Source organism: Trematomus bernacchii, unplaced genomic scaffold (assembly GCF_902827165.1).
Source record: "Trematomus bernacchii unplaced genomic scaffold, fTreBer1.1, whole genome shotgun sequence".
In the NCBI taxonomy this organism is placed as follows: domain Eukaryota; kingdom Metazoa; phylum Chordata; class Actinopteri; order Perciformes; family Nototheniidae; genus Trematomus; species Trematomus bernacchii.
This window is the reverse complement of record NW_022988043.1, coordinates 1,811,171-1,831,736: the sequence shown is the minus strand read 5'-3', so window position 1 is coordinate 1,831,736 and position 20,566 is coordinate 1,811,171. Positions and strand designations below refer to the sequence as shown.

At 43.3% G+C, this 20,566-nt stretch overlaps 1 protein-coding gene across 6 annotated transcripts in view; it reads left to right on the top strand.

Moving 5' to 3' along the window:
• The window catches only part of mctp1a (multiple C2 domains, transmembrane 1a), a 127,083-nt gene that overhangs the window by 95,645 nt on the left and 10,872 nt on the right, over positions 1-20,566 (top strand). For 3 of the 6 annotated variants that reach the window (XM_034118744.1, XM_034118745.1, XM_034118743.1), the window contains 3 exons: positions 5,086-5,142; positions 11,151-11,249; positions 20,354-20,463. In XM_034118744.1, the coding sequence (XP_033974635.1) occupies positions 5,086-5,142; positions 11,151-11,249; positions 20,354-20,463 (266 nt within the window). The remainder of the gene's footprint in view (positions 1-5,085; positions 5,143-11,150; positions 11,250-20,353; positions 20,464-20,566) is intronic. The other 3 variants (XM_034118750.1, XM_034118747.1, XM_034118746.1) reach the window with 1 other exon arrangement.

The following is a 20,566-nucleotide window of genomic DNA, read 5'->3' as shown; positions in this document are numbered from 1 at the left end:
TGTCACTTTTAACTGGGAGCGCCTGTGCCCCACTGATTTCCCCCGTGCCGCCCCGGCATCACCGCGCTCATCTCTGCTCCTCTCTGTCTCTGCTAAACTGGCAGATAGGATGGCAGGCAGAAAGACAGGCGACGGGCATAGTTTGAAGCGGGACGGGAGCATCGGGAGCATCATGAATGCCACTGCAGATTCTTCCCAGCCTTCCTTTTCATCATGTTGTCTCTCTTTCTCCTTCTTTCCCTCCGTTTGTTTAACTCCCTTTATCATACTGAACCTTTGTAACTGTCTGTGCTCTTTTGCTAACAACGTCAGCAGCAGGGTGTCTGCCTTAGTGCTTGTTGTTTTGTCTATACAGTACACCCGCTGTAGCTATTTGCGAGTTTTTCGGTTTAAACCTTGAGCTAAAGCCTACAGATGTGAGTGGGTTTGTGTGCAGTTGATTGCACATCAAGTGTGTACCAGCTAAGATAAGAAACAATAAGACAAATACAGCATCATCTGTTTGAGAAGGAAACACATCTTATCACTGGATTTACTATATTTACTCACAGTGTCAAGAAGGCTAGTGGAGCGTGTGAAATTGTGCTTTCCTCTTGATAGCTGCTGAATCCCTGCACAAACATACAGTACTTACTGATTTGTCAGCGAATAAACAATACCAAATGCACAGAGTGTACATTACTATTGTGAAACTCAATCATTTCAAATGCTAACAGATTTGGTGTTGCTTTCATGAATATGGAGCTGCCCTTCTCACCCCCACCCCCAGCCTCCAGCTCCGGTAGCACCCCGACCTCACCCGTCTCTGGCCCCCTGCTGGGTGAGCCCTTGCTGGGGCAGTGCAGATGGAAGGGCCCCCCTCTGAGGGCCACGGCTCTGACAGCTTGTGAAGAGCTCGCGTGGGTCAGCCAGACTCAGCCAGCAGCCCTTATCAGGCGCACAGCCCTCCCCAAGTCTGCAGAAACTGTGGTGTAGGCAATATGCACATGCACACACACACATACACACTCATGGACGGTGCATACCAAGTAGGGCCTTGAGATCCCCCAGCCAGCCAATCGGCCAAACCTCAGCAGCTGGAGAGGTTAAAACCCCCTCACGTATCAAAGAGGAAGAGCAGCAGGAGGATGGAGGGAGGGAGGGATAGAGGAATAGGAGAAAAAAGCCGAAAGTATATCTTCATGTTCGTTGGGATGTCTGCTTCGGCGTCAATTCCCAATGTGGCTGTCATTGGGAAGGTTAGGAGGGGAGATAGTGGAACTCAGCCCGGCCAGGGAGAGAGAGGGCCGAGTTTAGAAGCATTTCAGAGGAGGGGGGAAATGATGTGGCTACTACTTCAGGTAGTCGATTTTTACTTTCTCTCTGTGGAGTGTGTATGTGTGTGCATGCATCGATCCAAACAGGGTTTATTTTCTCACTTACTTTCGTTAAAGGAGCAACCAACCCCTTGAAGGGATATCCTTTCCCTATAACCTCATTTTACTACTTGTTTTCATATTGTATTATTCAGGGAAGGAGTTTAATGAGTTTATACCTGGACAAGAATAACAAACGCCACACTTTAAATGAAGACTTTTACTCCAGATACTGAACAATTAAAAAAAAATCTGCCCTGATTGAAATTGAGGGGTTTACAGTTACCTATAATTACTGTCACACTACAGAGTCACCAGGTTATTCTGTAAACAGAAGGACACATACAGTAAATGAACCCTTTTGCCCCAAAATGTTTGCTCTCCATCCTAAAATAGGCACATTTTGCTTGTGCTGTTGATTCTGTGAGAGAAGCTCCCTGTATAGGCAAAAGGAGAATAAACAAATTGCCCTCTTCAATTTCTACCTGATAGAATGTTCTTGAAAACTATTTTTTTCTCCACCTCAACAACTCATCACACCTCAGTCAATCAGCCTGTGCAGCGAAAATCAAATCCAAAAACACTCTGGGCTATTTGGTCTAACTTAGATTACTCTTGTTTTTCCACACTTAAATCAAACTCTGTCCAGGAAAATGTAAGCTAGTAACACGCACTTCATCAGGACCAAAGCAACAGTAAATGGGGAGAAAGATCACGCTCTGTAAGGCTAAATGTTAATGCTAACAATGCAAAACATAGGTCACTCTAAGTCCCAGCTTTGTAGCTTATAGAAAAAGTTATGAAAGGATGCATTAAGAAAACACCAAACAAGGGGGTATTACACCTCTGATTTGGTTTGGTTTATGGACTGGGTGTCATACAAAATCAAGTTATTTTCACATCAAAATCTCTACCTGCAGCATAGTAGGCTTTTTTGTATCAGAGTAAAGACATTCCACTCAATTTTAATTGACATGAGTTTGTTTTTCACAGGCAGTATATTTGCATTGATTGAAAGTACAGAAAGAGAGCCAGAATGAGAGTGATGTAGCAGAGCCGGGATCTGAGCCAACGCAACAGAAACTAAGTTCTTACAAATCAGTTTTGAAGCCACTAAGGCCAAACAGATGTATTCAGATGTTCACAGCTATTTTGAACTCTCAATGTCATTGTACTCACTTATATTGTTTGTGTGGATTTGATACTATCACAATCCTTGTATGTATTTATGGGGCACAGTGTAATCTGCAAGAGTAGCCTGCATCATCCCTGTATCATTTGAATAGGTCTGAATATGTTAATCCCCACCTCAGTAGATGTAGAATTGACTGGAGCAGCTCTGCAGGCAACGTGAGCTCTACGCCGTCCTGTCGACAGTAAGGCTTTGATGCCGCCGTGCTGTAATGATAGTAATTCAAACAACATGATAATGGGGGGATAAGCAGACAAATGATATCATACGGCAAACATCTTAGAAAGAATGGGACCAATAGAGAGGTAGAGGGAGAAAAAGAAAGAAAGATGTTTGGAATTCATCGGCTGTACTGAGGTAATTTATATCCTCCCTTACTGAGACAGTAGCTTCAGTGCACACATTTAGCCGTGGCAATCTTCAGGGCAGATGACATGTTCCATGTCTTTTTATTTATTAATTTTACACTGTGTCTCATCGCAGGAAACATGACTTCTCTCTGTAACCAGAGGCGATAGAGGAGAGAGAGCAGAGCGCAGAGCAGAGGGAGACAAACGACTCTATCATTCTCTCTGTCTCTCTAGGTCATGCTTCTCCAGCTAGCTCATGCTCATTCCCTTTGTTTAAAGTTTGGAGCGTGTGCCAGGCGTGCCCTAGTAAAGCCTCTGTGTGGTGGAATCCATTATGTTTGTATTTTGGCACGGGTGAAAGGATTTGGGAGGAACCATGATGACTTTATAAGCAGTTATAGTTCATTTGTTTAGTGTTGCCAAAGGCTTTAATTTGACTGTATCAAGTCTACATCTTTTGCCTCGGCTGAGCTCAAGAATTCCCTCTCTGGTATTTGTGCGCTGTGGAGTATATGAATGTATTCTGTATCAATAAAGAGATTGTGAACTGTGAACAATCTAACTTATTTGTCTAGACACTGATGGAGTCTTAGTGAAGTGGGAATAACCAGTTGCTGTACGGTTAAAACAAGGGGTGCAAGGCGTACATGCACAACAACACTTTGCCTAGTGTAACCGAGCTATTGATAGAACACACACACTATTGACGCTACCCTCTCAACTCTGCTGTTCTGAACTCCTCTTTGTTTGTGTGGGAAGCTGCATTTACATAAGAGGCTTATGTCAGCCGCCACATAGTTTCCCCCCTTATTCCAATGAAAAACAAAAAAGACAAAAGCTATTGTCTTGTTAAGTAATGATTTTTGGGTTTCTCCAAACTAGTTTGTGCTGTTCTGGAGCTGGTTAGGGGGTTGTGGTGATGTTGAGGCTGAGCAAAGATTTTTGGGGGTTGGGGTTTGTGAAGCAATACAACAATGAGAGTAGCTGGGGTTAACAGCTGTAGGGCTTATGATATGGGTGTTTGTTTATGCAAATTGGGAGCAACAATATGACCTTGTAGCTTTGATGTGTGATCGACAGGAAGAGGGTTGATACGAGATGCAGTCGTGATCTGTGATTTGCCGCTCATTGGCATCAGACTAACACATGAACTTGTGCCTGCTCAAAAATGCACCAAAACAACTGAAGTACTGTAACTCTAAACACTTAGATATGGTGTCGCTAAACACAGTGGCTCAAGCTGCTATTGTTGGTTCAGGGCTTTCCATATATGCCAAGACATTTGTTTCACTGCCTGCTTTTCACACACAGATTGAGGTCTGAGCTGTATGTGAATTGAAATGTCCTCATCTCAATCCTTCTTCACGTTTACGTAATAAATCTCATTATTTAACAGGAAAAGCCAAACTTGCTTGTTCCGTTGTTATGTCATACACTCCCTGAGTGCCTCTTTGTTTATGACTGTGTGCACATGAGTGTGTCATCTCTTCCTTTGTGTTACATTATACAGTATGCATCATGGTATTTGGGGGCTTCAGAGCTACACCAGCTCCAGTTTCATCGGTTGTGGACCACTGAAGCACGTAGTTGCTGTTCTTTGTGACTTGCTCTCTGCGCTGCAGGCTTTCTTCTCTCGTGGAGCATCATTCTGTGAAAGAATGGGAAACTATAGATAGACAAGTGTATAGCTATAGGACGGCTGGCTGTAGAGGTGAGAGACGAGTGCAAAGGTTAAAGAGGTCGGCTGAGACCGACCACAAACAGAAGAAGAAGAGTGGCTATCAGTGGTCTCGTCGCGCTGAATTGTGAAAGATTTGAATGCTTTTGTGCAATGCGATTTGAGTGGATGAATAGAGTTTAATCCTCAGCCCGCTGAAACTCAAAGCCACAGCATTTGCTTACATTTCCCGAAGTGTCAACACATTTGAACAACAGAATGTTTCTAAAATTAAATTCCAATTCTAAACCTTTTTGAGGCTCTTGACATATTAGCACACACAGTTGCTTTCCATACTCATTAACAAACTCCTGCCAGACATAAGCATAACCAATCAGCTTTATTATGCCTCTTTGGCTCTTCTGATGACATTAACCCTGTGTTAGCTGGTGTTTATCTGTACTATAGCTGTTGCATAAACATTATTTTTCTCTTTTTTCCTCTCTCTTTCCCCTCTGTTGCAACTGTCAGCAAGCAGTGGAGGACCTGCTGGAGGACGAGGATGAGGATTTTGACAAAGATGACAAGGTAATTATGTCTTGTGTCAGGGATGCAGTCACACACAATCATGTACACAAAGGTATGCACTAACGCACACGAGCACGTGCGCACACTGCCTCAGGAGTGGTTGACACTGCTTCACACACCGGAAACACACAGCTGAGTGAAAGGACTGCACCCCCCCCCCATCTCCTTCCCTGTACAGGTTTTCTCACTGCCTGAGGCACAAACACATGTACAAAGATTGAACAACCTTTTTAACCTTTTGAAAAGTTTTCTCTCTAGATATATGTATATCAACTTCACATGTCTCACCTTTTGTCCTTGTGCTTTTTTTCTTTGGTCTGTTACTGCAGTTTGCCACGCTATCGTTATACTTCCCTTCATGTAACACTATGTCAAATTTACCTTCCTAACGTTGTGCTTCAGCCCTGCTTCCTGAGAACATGCGCCCGTATAAAGAGCTTAGTTAGCTATTTAGGTCCATTCACTGCTCCTTTATGTCCCAGTAAAACAGCATCTGGGCTTGTCCAGACACTATCAGGTAACAACAGGTGGCTGCTTTACTGCCTCCGCTCGTTTACACTGTAGGAACAGCTACTGAAACAAATGCTACTGGGTAGCATACAGTCCCTTGTCAATGTTCCACTTGGGAATGGTAATTGAAATGGCACAGCTCTTTATCCTCCCACTGTGTTGTCTGGTTTTTGGTGAGGCACACTTAAAATGAAAACAATATTCTGTTTGATAGTCAAGATGAGACTCGGGCAGTGTTAAACAAGGACACAATAATAGCTTTAAGCTTTTCAGTCCAAATCTTTTTCTGTGAAATCAGTAAAGTACCTTGACTGAACAGTCTGGAATCTGAAATGACTTGAGCTGATATTCGATGCCTTACAGCCACACTCCAGCAATATAAAGGTTAGGAGGCTAAGATGTGGTAAATTCCATGGTCTGGTTTGGTAATCTTTTTAGAGGAATTTGCAATGGTAATTGTAAAGGCCTCTGACCAGGCAATTTGATATTTGAAAATTGTTTTGCCTGAGGACACTGTATGCTGAATGCACTGCAACCTTTAATGCTGAATTTAATAGAAGTGCAACCTTGCTACAACCTCTCCAAATTTGAAAGGGTCGTAAGTGCAAGCCTGCAAGTAAAGGGTTAAAAAAAACACATTTATAGTGCAGATGGTCAAATAGTCATCCCGCCAGAAAGTCAGCCTGTCAGGCAATCAGTCAGCCAGGCAGCCAATTGGGCGATGAGCACACAAAGATACGTGAGCATTACATCCTCTCCCACAGTGATGCAGGAGCAAAGTTTCATGGCTGTGAAGTTCCAAGGCTGAAATGTGCAGGGGGCCACCGACTGAAGATATGCACAAGGCAACCTTGAACCTTTTTTCTACCCCTCCTTTACGTCTGCCCTCCATCATTGCATTCCCCACCTCCTCTCAGGGAAAAAAATACAAATACAGGCATTTGAAAAGCTGCAGATTATATGAAATACATTTTGGACTTTCATATTGAAATGAGGTGCAGCAGCAGCTTTTGCGGCCTCTGTCAGATTTGGTGCCAAACTGATTATTCCACATAAGAGGGCCTTGCTCTCTGTGCTCACACAGGGCTGGGATGCTGGATAGCACAGCCGCCACAAAGGCTACAATTTACCAACTCTGGCTTCATACATTTTGATCTATTGCTCCCCTCAACTGTTAGCATTTCATTTGAGCTGTAGGGAGGTTGAAAGGGGGGCATTTTTCTTTTTTCTTCGCCTACATATCTCCCCCCCCACTCTCCTTCTACCCTTCTGTCAATCGTCCTCTTCTCTGCTTTTTTTCTTTTATTCTTGCAGTCTCTCTCCCTCTCTCTCGCTCTCTCTTGTCCCTTTGCTCTTCCTCCAACCTGGTTAAGTGCAGAACAAATACATTTTCAAGGCTTAACAAATGTGTCCTTTACATTGGATATGAGGACTTTTACATTAGATATGAGGTACAGCTACAGATTGTATGAGTAAGTATGAAGGACGGGTCAAAGGAGGCCTCTTTTATAGCACAAGCCTATAGGGGGAGATGGAAATAGGGAGAGAGAGGGTGAGCAACAGAGAAAGCGGAGGGAAAAAAAGATTAATAAATATGCCAAGGCCTCATTTTAATTGAACTTGAAGCATATGTTGCAAGTATGTACAATCCGTCCCAGATGTTTACTTCGGCCATGTGCACCGCTCTTCCCAGTGCACCACAAGGCAGCTATTAGCTGGATAACCTTTGCTCCAGAGGCTAAATGGGGTATTACATGGCCAAAAAGTAGAGCACCTGTTTTTCATTGCGTGGAAGACCCCTTGCAGGCTTTTTGCCTTGGATCACCACATGTGTTTCGACTTAACAGATTGTTGGGCAGACGTGAAAAGTGTCTTTCTTGTGAGCAAGCACTGATATTAGTCACTTAATCTCAATGAAAGTGTAGCATCAGGACTAATTGATGTGGACGGCTCAGTTGTTAAAGACTAGTAGGGTGAAAAAAGGTTCGACACAAACTATTTTTATTTTCCTCTCACCTCCTCCTCCTGCACACACACTGTGTGTGTGCACTGACCTTCAACGTGGAATGTTGCTCTATTCTTATTTCCTACAGACACACATAAAATCTGTTAGCAGTATACAGCCCCAGTTTTTAACCTCTATTCTCAATAAAAGCTCATTTTAAACATAGCGGCAAGCTGCAGATGCACCTTTTCTCCTTGGAAGTACATTAGTGATCCAATACACAGATGTAGGACACTAAACACTTAGACAGAATCTGTATTAAAAACATTCTGCATGGAAAATTATCTTTAAAAAAAAGATATGTTATCTTTTTAGCCACCCATATTTCCATCACATGCCTTAAAATACATATTTTAATGAAACATAATCAGGCATGTAGTTGTCATTGGACATATTTTAATTTGCCTTGGAAAATGATCTTTAGAGTATTTTGCCATCATATATAATTGCCTTTTTATGTTTGTAGAAATGTTGACTTGTAACTAAAGCAGAGGTGATTTATGTTCATTGACAGGGGCTCAATTCAATCCACTGAGCATCATGCACAACACCAGGACCCTGGAACTGATCAAAATAGAATAGCAGCAATTATAATATAACACCTGTGAATATTCAGAATATCTGCAATATTTAAATGACACGAGTATGCACATCCAAATATCTACTTCTTATCATCGCAACCATCCGTTCACCCTCTAGACAAATAACATTTTACTGGTTTAAATATGTCCCTTGCAACCGTTATGGACCTTTTCAGTATCTTCCGATGCAGCTTGAAGTAACATTGTGGACTTGGACAGTGTGAGATAGCATTCCTATATTTACAGGCCACTGTCTGCAGGGGCTTCAGTGTGCAATGTAGCCTGTGATGGCTCCTCTCACCTGTGGGCTCACTGTCCAGAGCCGGCATGAGGCAATCACCTTAAGGCTTTGCATGGCTGTGAGTGTTTGTGTGTAAAAGTGTTTGTGTGAGCGGCTCACTGTGTGCGTGCAGTCGCTCAGCTGCCTCCCAGAGGGGGGGCTTACTGGAAAAAGGGGTGAAAGAGAGAGAGAGTGAGAGAGAGACAGAGTGAAGGAGTGAGGAGATTACCCTCACACGGTTGACTGGTCACTGAAGCGCTCGTGCTCCGCTCAGCTAGGCTCCACTAGCCTCAGGAGGACCTGACACAGATAAGATACACACTGCAATCATGTCCTGCTCACGGGCTTACTGCTCGGTGCACTCCCTCTCTCTTTCTCTCTCTATGTCTATCTTTCTGTATCTCGCTCACACACACACACACACACACACACACACACACACACACACACACACACACACACACACACACACACACACACACACACACACACACACACACACACACACACACACACACACACACACAGACGTACCACATGCACCTTTAATATCTCTCCCGTTTCTTGCTCATTTTCTCCTTCCCTCCCTCATGAGCAGAGTTGATGGTGAATATAGAGTTGACTTAATTCATTAGCTCATTGATCTGTACAATCTGTATTACACTGACATGAATGATATGATTAGTGTAATTCATAGACCAAATCTAAGTCATACCACATTAACCAGCAATGCGATCTGCTTTCATCTAGGACATGGGTCGAATAGTAACCTATTTGTTGTTTTTTGATTGTTGTTTTTGACTTAAAGGTTTGCCTTATGGGATTAAGATACAGTTTTTAATGATATAAGACGGTACAGTATGACCCATGCACAACTCGCATAACACACAGTGAATAGACTCAAGTTCATCCATTTTATAAGTGCTTTTTACCTGCTGTTTGTTTTTTATTTACAATGTCTTGATGAGTCCACTGTACATACACTATTGAGTATATACAGTCCTGTCTTTCTTCCTTTCTCCCATCACACAACCTTCTTCCTACAGTACACCACAGTATCTCTTTATTCTTCTCATCTATAGTGCGGAGACAGCCATTCCGCCCTCTTCCAGTTTTCCATTTGGCATGACTCATTCATGCACATGAACACGCACAAACACACTCTCAATTGTGCACATCTATATCTGTTTATCAATGGTTCTCTGGTAAATGTATACCTCCTGGCAAATGGCTAGTAAAAGCACACATCCAGTTATTACAGGCTTCACCACCATGTTCAGCTTCAGATTTGAACATACAGTATATCTCTGTTTATATCTGTCCGTCTATTTCTCTCCCCATCTCTGTCTTTGCTATTGCCTTTTTCTATGTGATTGAGCAAGTGCCTCTTTGCTCCATGTAATGTTTGATAAGGTGTGCACTCTGTCTCAGCATATGTAGCTCTGCGGTACCTTCCCAAGCCCCGACTCTTCGCTCAGTCCCAGTCACGGCACTGCACTGATCGCTCAGATAGCGCCATGGCATAATGTGATGGACTAAAGAGAGCACTGGGAATGATATCAATGCTATGAAAAAACAGTGTGACTGTAATGTTGTTGTTTGGAGGCTATTGAGCTTGTGGTGCAGCGGGGTTGTCCTCAGGTATCAGGGGGGTTTCAATAGCTGAGCAGAATGGGAAAGAGAGGCAGAGGGAGACAGGGGAAGACAAAAAAGTTTGAATTTCTGTTCTCTTTTCTTCTCGCCGCCTGTGAAGGATACAAAGCGTCACGCTTTAAAAGATGCTTTTGACTTTTCCGCTTCATTTTTTCCCCCCAATCTCACCGTTTTTTCCCTCTTGTTCAGCACAGACGCTGGAAGGAACTGCATTTTAATCATGTTTTGCTAATAGAGGGAGGAATGAAAACAAAAAGGAGGGTGAAAGAGGCATGGAGGGGTATTGTCTCTCCATGCAAAATACACTGCATTGTTTGTTTGTTTTTCCTCTTTGTCACACACATACATCAGGTGGATCATCTCTATTCCCCTCAGATACATATCTCTTGCTTTGTCTTTTGCTTTCTCTCATTTCTCCTTCAATTCCTGACTCTCCCCCATCCTCCTAACATTTTGCTTTAACTATGGCCTTTGTTATGTAAATGGGTGTTGTTGTTTTTGCCATGTGGGTCTTTTTATGTAGTTTTGGACAGTTTACTTTAAGTTAACACAGTTTAAACCAAACTCACCACTGTCATTGTAAAACATTATATACATAGGGGCCTCCCTTGGATACAGGTTGCTATAGTTGAATGGACCCAAGCAAACACAACCCTCAAATCAGTCCACTTTTAAACCAGCTATCAAATTCAGTTACTTTGAGGTCAATACAAAGGTGAGTACTGAAACATAATCTATTATGGCTCTTGTCTGCATTGCAAGCCACATCTCTTTCCAGTGCAATGCGTGTGTTTACAATCTGTGCAGAGCATTTGGTGAGAACAATGTTATTCTTACCTAGAGGCTACTGCCTACAGTTACCTGGCCAAAAAGTCAACTTTAAGACCCAGATGTAAAACCTTCAAACATTTTCTTTAACCCTTTCACCTTCATTCCTCTGGGTTGTAAAGAGAACATTTCACTTTAATCTATCCACAAGGACCCTAAACCAGGCCCCTGGGAGGACAGCAGTGATAAAAACCATATCCTCGAGGATATTTTGGCTTCCTGGCACTTTGAGTGGATACGAGCGATGGTGGTAAGTGGGCATGTGTGTGGCTCTGGCACTGACTCCTGATGGTGTCTGTCGCTGTCTTCCGGTTTCCTCTTTAGCTCATCGTCTGTCTGACGGCCTCTGTCTGCCGTCCTGTCGGGGTTTGTGTCAAGTACGTGTCCTTTGTCCGCGTCTCAATCAACACCCACACACTGCACGTTCGGCCCGCAACCCAACCCCACCTCGAGGCCTCTGCCTGCTCTTTAAGGTGATGGGGGAACTAATGGGGCTCCAGCATGGTAGGCTGCTCCCGTCTTCTTGTGTGACTTCCCTGTAGCACTGTAGACCTGTTACACTGAGAGGTGACAGCTGAACTGAGGTGCAGCCGGGTGTTAAGTATGTTTAGCTTTGGGACTTTTGGCTGTTGCGTACTAAAGGTTGACATTGGGAGTGACTCAAGTAAAAAAAATAATGTGTGCAGTGAGAGGGGCCATGAGGGAATAAGATACGCTCACAGGGTTGTCGTGGATATTTTTCATTCACCCCTCCCCCCAAAAAATAGACTAGATTCATTGTTTTGAAAAGCACTAATTACATTCCTCTCACAAATAACGATTGTTTTCACACCTTATGACCTCTAAGTCACTGATAATAAGCACCAAACAAGCAAATGTTCTAATGAGTTTCAGAGCCCCGAGTGTGTATGTGTGTGCATGTGGGTGGTGGTGTGAATTGAATGCGCCTGTGAGCGCTTTTTCTTAAAAGTTGCTACAGAAACAGCACAACTATTTCATATTGGGGAAGCAAATCCCAATGCTCATTATGCCTAATGTAGCAACGTCTTCTCCCGCAAATGTTATTGTTCTGAATCACACACACACAAGCGGCTGAACCAATTGAACCATTTGACTGATGAACTATGCATCAAAGGAGTACGAAGAGTACTCGTTGCACTCTAGGTGAGGAGTTCTTGTGTTCTCTCATCCACCCAGAGTAACTCTCCTAGAGACTCTCACCAAATAGGATGTTGAAGATGGCACACACTCTCCCCTCCCTATCTCTCATTGGACAGAATGTGGAGCACAATACTTGACAGCAGTGTCGTATGAATTTGAAAGTCAGACATGTAAGAAGGCAGCCGCCACCTTTTCTTTTAACAAGAGTCATAAATCTGTAATGAGCACAGAGAGAATGCATATTTTATTTACTTTTTTGAAGACGTGATCCCTTCACTTCACAGCGATGCATTCTCGCTCTGTTGTTTTTTTCTCTTCCTGAGACAAAGTTTAAAACAGTGGATGTTACTGCTGTTCCTATTGCCTGTGTCTCGCTGAACATGAATATGTCATTAAAGGTAGGCAAAACCTAGGTGATGAAACAAATGTAAATTTCCCTAAACAATAGTATGAAGTGATTTTACCCAAAACTTGTTTTTAATAATAAATAAATACATATTTAAAGTTAAATATAGGATAAACTCAATATATAATCCACCTTACAACATCAAAAAAGCATTACAAAAAAGTAGTTTTTCCTTTTCTAACGTAAGTACCAAATGTCTGTACATTTTCCAAAGTAATGTTGTAAACACACAATTGTACCTTCCTCGTTAAGTATGATTATACCAAATGAATCCAGTACTTGGATTTTGCAGTATGTTTTAAGCCATCCCAGACAGACAGACTGATAGACAGACAGACAGACAGACAGACAGACAGATAGACAGACAGACAGACAGACAGACAGATGGGGGAGATGGGCTGGAGCAGCTAAACCAGGCCAACAGAGGACAAGAGTAATGGTGTCCCATTCATCACACACTGCCAGGCATGATCCTGGGAAGGACAGGGGAAGGAGAGCGCAGGAGCAGGGGAGCAGAGGTGAGGCACAGTGAGGGAGAGCTGGGCAGGCTGGGCGGGGGTCGGGTGGCGATCAGCGGGAGGCGAGGAAGGGAAAGTGCAGAAGTTGTGGGGCGGTAGTCATTTATGTGTGTTTGTGTGTGTGTCCGACCTTGAGTCTGATGGAGTGGCTGGTGTGGTGGAGGTGATGAGGGGCCCCAGGGGGAAATGGGTAAAGATGATCAGTGGCAAACAACCTCCTGCCACCCAGACTCATCAGAGACACACATACAAACGCACACCCCTAACACCAGAAACATTTCTCGTTTGGACAGGAAGCAGAGGTCAAACTGAAAGTTAGACACCGCCACCTCGTCCTTTTATTCCTAATTTCTCTCTGTCCTTCTATCCCTCTATTTTACATATGTGTATATTTATCCTCGCTGTGGGACTAGGCTGGGCAAAGAGACTAATTAGTACTAGAGAGCATTATGTCTGACTGGTCCACCTTCATCTGACAGTCTAAACTGGGGTTTGACTTTGGCTTTGTGGGAGCAACCGTCAGCCAGACATATTCTCAAAGAAAACGGTGTGTTCACCCTATACACAGACATACACACTCTCCTCACAGTCACAGCGGGCCTATGGGAGTGGGACGCCCCTTTACATCTTAACGTGGCCTTTTGTGTGCGAGCCGCTTGATGAGGACGTGCAGCACATCTCAACACCCTAGTTTAACACATATTTATGTGTTTATGATAAAAAGAGAGGGAGGGAAATAGAGATGTGTTCCCCACATTCGCTCATGGATTAGTTGTGCTATGAAATACATTATTTATTAAAACCGCAGCTTGAAAAAAAGGGGGAACATCTGCCTCTTTCATGTGGTGCTGGCAAGGGGCCATGCTGCAGGGTGGCATCTGAGGCCGGTCGCGGGGCCTTTTGTCTCGTCTTGTTGTCATTTCCTGACAGAGGGGAGATGTCCTACGAGGACTCCAAGTTTGTGTTACCCCCTTTGTAGCCTTTCTGAATTCCCAATGCGAACTATCTGTGACTCATCGCTCCCCAGTGGAGTGGGTCATTCTTGGAATAGACACAGATGAAATATATTATTTAGTTTGAACAGCTTAATTTGGCTTACTGTACATACTTGTCTCTGTTTTTAGGAGCTGAACTATTTGAGTGGTCAACACGATAGAAGCCCTCCATGCTACATTTGATTCTCTGCCAAACATGTCCATCCTAAGAAACTATAAGATTAAAATACGCAAAACTAATTAGTGTCATTCTGCTGATTACCAATCAGATTTTTTTTTAAAATCATAGTAAAACTACAATGCGATGTGCCTTCTATACTGTACATACTCTTGCTTGCCTCATTTTAGAAACAGGCCATCTGCTAATTTGTTACATATACAGCCAAAAAAGTAAGCCTGAACTGAATGTCACTAGAGGATGCTAGAGGTGTTGCGCTTTTATCAGTCACTCAATCATTTTAATATTAATTTAATTTCAGTAACTCAACAATTCCACACAGCCAAATATCATGTTTATGGGAACAAATCCATTTCTTTCATCCATATTTGATTTTTTTCAAAGAGAGCTTGCAACAGATCATGTTTTAAGTACACGGTAGATGCTAATTGTGTGCGCTATTTATTATTCTGTCATTTCTAATTCTTGCACAGGCTTTGTAAATTGAATTTGTGTCTCCCCTAAAGCATTCCTCAACTTGCTTAACTTTTCAGTGTTTTTTCCCCCCTTTTTCCTGGGGTGGAAATGGGAGGGATGCCGCCTCCCCTCTGCAGTTACAAAACCAACAAGAACATTTTCAGTTGCCCTCTGGGAGCCACATATTAGCATCCTGTCACGTTTTATATGACATTTCAATTTTTACTGTGCTGCCAGAGTGAGAGGCAAAAAGAAGAACAAAGAAAAACAGGTGCAATTTTAGCACAGCAGCAGTGAGCAGCAGCCACTTGTGGTTCAAACTCATTTCGTGGTGTGATGAGATGTATGGTGCTGCATTATAACGGTTAGGTTTATCATTTTTATGGCGTAACCCAGTAGGGAGAACAGTGTGATCGGAGGTTAAAGCATTCTCAAATGGCTCTCTCTATTTCCACCCAGTAGATATAGGACAGATATTTGAGTCCATGGTAATAGGCTAAGTCCTCAGTGACCTCTCTCTTGTTTAGCTCTAGGCCTTGGGTCAGTGAAGTACAAACTGTCTTTGCAAAGTTTACATTTGCTCACTGTGCACTTTTCATATAGATGCACTCTGGCGTGATGCTATCTCGCTGAAAGAGAAATGGAGCAGTCGAGTACACAGAGGCACTGTTCATCTTTCCTTTTGTTAAATATTTAATCAAGTGTTTCAAGGCGTTTACCACATTTGTTTACCACAATTTACCAGCAAGTGCATTGTGGTTGGCCTGACTTGGCTGTGTCTATGTATATGTGTGTGAGAGAGTGTGTGTCCCTGGGCTCTTTCTGGTGTCACCGAGGGTTGTTTCTCCTTAACGCATGCAAACAGCTTGCATCACTTTAATGAGCCTCTGGGTGTTTCTCAATCGCGAGTACGCTTGCTTGGTAGCACATGTCTGCCGAGCATCTTGCTTCAGAAGCGAGGCAAGAATACTTCCTGGCATTCGGAAAACAAAGAGTGGAACAGGCTAGCAAGTGTGCAGGTGTGCGTCATATGAGAGGCCCCGCCTTACATTTTCCGTCACAGATTTAGGGAAATTGGTCCATGCGCAAAGCATTGTGGGGATTTTAAGACCGCGGAGTCTACTCATGTGCAGCCTCGATATTTCTCCAAACGGAGTACGCCGGGCTCGGTAGATTTCCAAGTATGCTGGAGATTGGAACAGTACTTCGGCGGCACTCGATGACGTAGTATGCTTGAAATAGTGGCTCTGGAGCAGCTTTACTCGCGATTGAGAAACACCCAGTGGGTGTTTCTCAATCGCGAGTACAGTACGCTTGCTTGGTAGCACATGTCTGCCGAGCATCTTGCTTCAGAAGCGAGTCAAGAATACTTCCTGACATTCGGAAAACAAAGAGTGGAACACGCTAGCAAGTGTGCAGGTGTGCGTCATATGAGAGGCCCCGCCTTACATCTTCCGCCACAGATTTGGGGAAATTGGTCCGTGCGCAAAGCATTGTGGGGATTTTAAGACCGCGAAGTCTACTCATGTGCAGACTTGATATTTCTCCAAACGGAGTACGCCGGGCTCGGTAGAATTCCAAGTATACTGGAGATTGGAACAGTACTTCGGCGGCACTCGATGACGTAGTATGCTTGAAATAGTGGCTCTGAAGCAGCTTTACTCGCGATTGAGAAACACCCAGTGTCTTCTCTAATGGGAGCAATCCCACGATGCATCCTGTTCCACACACTTCTACACAAGGCAGCTCAATGCTAAACTGATGGGTGCTTGGCAGAGATATCATATCAAACAACCAAACAATGATGCAAACTTTGGACATAACCACAAAAGATACATTTGTATGCTTTTGCCGGCATATGTGCAATTAAAAGAACTCTCTGCCAACAAAGAACAACGACTCACTAAATATGTCTGTTACCAGAAAATATCTCTGCTGATGAGAGCTAATTGATGTCAAAGATGTCTTCTGCACACAGAAACATTTCATTTACAGGACAAAGAGATTGTTTCATTGCTATTTGTTTAATACATGTTGTAATGCAGTTCTTCTGACTTTATTCTGAACTCACAGCTTCACATTCTGACTGAGCCTGACCCTTTGCTATAGAGTACCTTATACAACGAATGCTTTTCAGAAGTAGATCTATACCATCTTACAAGAAAAGACAAAGAGAATGCATAATAATGACAGGAATGTGTGTAAAGGCTTCAGTTCGCCTTTGAATTAATGTTAGATACTTGGGAGTATGCATTCTGAGGTCACAAATAACTGATATTTTAAAGGAGTGAATACTTACGGTCATGGGCATTTAGAAAAATTAATTAAAGCCTTTTGTATTCTCTCTTATATACTCTGTAAACCCAAACACAGCGATGCTAAATCATACTTGATATTCATGCGTGTATTTTATGTTCATTCAATGTTACTGTATATGCAAGTTTATATATATTATTTAGCCTCCTTTGATTGAAGCAATTGTTTTTTTATGAAAGTTGTGGCAAAAGTAGTGGTGGAAGAATTCAACCATAGATCTTTTATGAATAATCTCAAATGATACAACTTTATTTCTTAGGTGCAGTCAATAGCACTGCACATAGTTGTATATAAACTGTACTGTGCTATCCATTATTCAGGCATATGTGTAGCTGACGGAAAAGTATACATTATATCTACATATATTCAGTCCTGTCTTAAAGTAGATGAAATCGTCAAGAATGAATGCTCTGCCAGCCGACTGCAATGACAATTTGTATTACACAAACTGAACTGCGAGTTACTGTAACATGTCAGCGTAACACATTGCGGATTAACCTACAGTTGCAGTCTATTAAAATGCATGAAGCTAAACTCATTAGGCAGGCTTATTACACTATCTGCCTGAAAGGCTAAAGCCATGCAGCATCATCCTTCAGAACACTGTTGTCAGAGGTGCTGGGATTTGTAGCACACTGTGAGCCCTAACATGACTCGCAACTGTAGCCAAGTAAAAGCGAGAGGCCCTGCGGATTTAATTTTATTAGCTTCAGGTCTCCAAACAAACCTACTTAGTATTACTGACTGACACAGGACGAGACGCATGGGGACACCGGCCCTAAATCTCTTGCACAGGCCATACTCATCTTCCTGAGTAAAACTAGAAGCTAGTCAGGACTGAAAAAACTGAGCTTGTTGTCGACACGCATCAACACACATTGCCCATAAAACCACGTAAGAAATGACAAAACCGAGTCCTTTATTTAACGGAAGATACCAGTGACTGATCCACTCTTGAGGACATATGCATGTATCTTAAAAAGCTCCCTACTTTCCAAATATTTAACAGATTTTTGTGTAAAAAACAAGTCAACAGAACGCTTCCTTTAACCTTGACTGTCATGTGTGAATGCCATGTCTCCATCCTCATCTTCCTGTATCAATTCCCTCTTTATAAGTGATCACATTGCAGTATAAAACAAACTTGCTCAGTCGAGAAAGAAACTGCTTTCTGAAGTCAAGAGCCCTCATCGTATAATCTGTCAGGATATAACATTGTTTGTAAAGTAACGCAGCAAGACCAGGTGTGCAGATCAACCTTATCTAATAGCTGTAGGGTGTGTGTGCGTGTGTGTTTGTGTGCATATTAGGTTCCATTATAAGAACAGGTTGCCTGGCTCCATATGTGCGCAGTGTGCGGGGAAGCTGGGAAAACAAGGTTCTCCGTGGCCCTCTGTGTTATTGCTACCTCCCGCCTCCCTGAGCCGTGTTTGAAGACAGGAAATACGAGTCAGGCCGCAGTCCGAGGGGCATGTGGCAATGGTTTATTCTCCAATGACCTCTGATCTATCCTCTCCACCCCCGCCCGCTCTCTCACACCACTCCCCTGGCGCTCAAACACTCCCGAAAATAAATCGGCCTGACCCGGCCCAGCCCGGCTCGGCTCGGCCTAACCCAGGCCAACACAATAGACCCTGCGTTTGGGGTTTGTTTGACAGAGCAATGAAAAACAGATGGACTCTAAAGAAAAAGACTGAGAAGAGGAGGAGGAACAGAGGAAGAAAGAAAGGGAGTCTTGTAAAATATTTGCGAAGAAAAATAACCCAGGGACGCCGTCTAATTATATCTATTTGTCTTGTGTGGTTTTTACCGAGGAGGCCATGTGGTCTCCCTGGCTGCTCCATGGTTCATTTTTCACATTATCTGATCCTGGATGGAGAGTAAAAAGAAGAGGTGGGTTATGGGGCAGAGGGAGGTGGGTTGTAGTTTTGGGTCTCAAAGGGACGATTGTGGTGAGCTTTGCCTCAAGGAGCGAAATGTGGTAAAGGGCTCTTGGGTCCTGGAGGTTTGGTTTCGTGTCTTCGCCTGCTTCCCTGTCATCTTTGGGTATAATGGTGAGGATTATTCTGAGTTTTACTTCTCTAATCCAACAAGGCCCATCCATCTTCATCAATAACACAGCCATTGCTATACGTGCTGTTTCTCTGACATAGAGAAATGTTTGGTGGCCATTTTGGCTTGTGCCATACTCTTTTGGTTCCTTTTTAAACATTTCCGTTTTGGGTTGATTAACGTAAGTTCTTCTAACAGCTGTGTAATACAGTATCCTTTTTTAAAATGTTTTACAGCTTTATGATTCTTTCTTAACTGAATCTCATTTATTGAACAAATACTTCCAACAATAGGGTGAAGAAATAAGGTAGAAACCCCTAACCCTCCCCTGAAAAACATAACTTATAATCACTGAAACATGATTATCTTATAGGTGAGGTCTCTAATTGCTTTATTGTCCTCATCCTAACTCTTTTTTCCTGAAAGCAGATCCTCTTCTTGCTTTACCCCCCGTCCTGTCTCCTAAGCATGCCCACCACTCACATCCAGCCACAACCGGTCTGCGTGTTGATGTCCTCACTCAGCCAACGGCTCTCCATCCCTCTCTGTCACCTCATTCTGTCCAGATCCATCCTGTCCCTGCCTGTCAGTCAGTCAGCAGGCAGCTCGTTGACTGTTGCATGACTTCTTCAATTCTTCACTTTGTTTCAGTAAGAGGGGGGATTGTAGATTTCAGATTGCCTGCTTAGTTTGTGGTTTCTTTCCCCGCTCCTCACAGTATTCTCAAGTTCTCAACCATCAAAAGTTGAAAAGGAAAAGCTCTTCATGGTGGGTGACGACGTTTAATAAGGATGTTAATGATGTCACGGCTGGTGACATCATCACAGTGTGCCAGCCAGCCGAACAAAAGAGGGCTCTGCCCGGTCTTCAAGGCTGTCTTGGCAGCAGCAGAGAGAGAGAGAGAAAGAAATAGCGCCCAAAGATTGATGTATCTATTCGGCTTTCAGTTAATTCTGCCTCTCTATTCACATATTCAAATGTTCCAGTATGAGCATTTTGATTTGTTCTGCCGACTTTGTATCTTTATTACTGCCTGGAATGAAAGCACTCCGTCAGTTCATGCAGGATATCCGGTGATTTGGCTCCCCACCCCAAATCTTTGACGCTATTTAAAATGTATTGTTTTCACAAAGATGCCTGTGCCCAGCCTCTATCTTGTCTCTCCTCTTTTCTCTCTCTCCTTCCCTCTCTTCACTGTCTCCATCTCTCTCTCTCCCCCTCAAACCACGCTTTCTTTCTCCCTCGCTTACATCTCTATCTGTCCTCTTGCAGGACTCGGAGAGAAAGGGCTTCATGAACAAGCTTTATGCCATTCAGGACGTGTGCATCAGTGTGCAGAATGCACTGGATGAAGTGGCCTCCTATGGCGAGAGGATAAAGAAGTGAGTCGTAAGCCCGCTCCTCGGCATCGGGCCCGCTTTGCTCCGCTCTGCTTGTCCCAGTGTTTTTTCTGCAATGCCAGGTTGCCCCGCTTCCTGTTGCCAG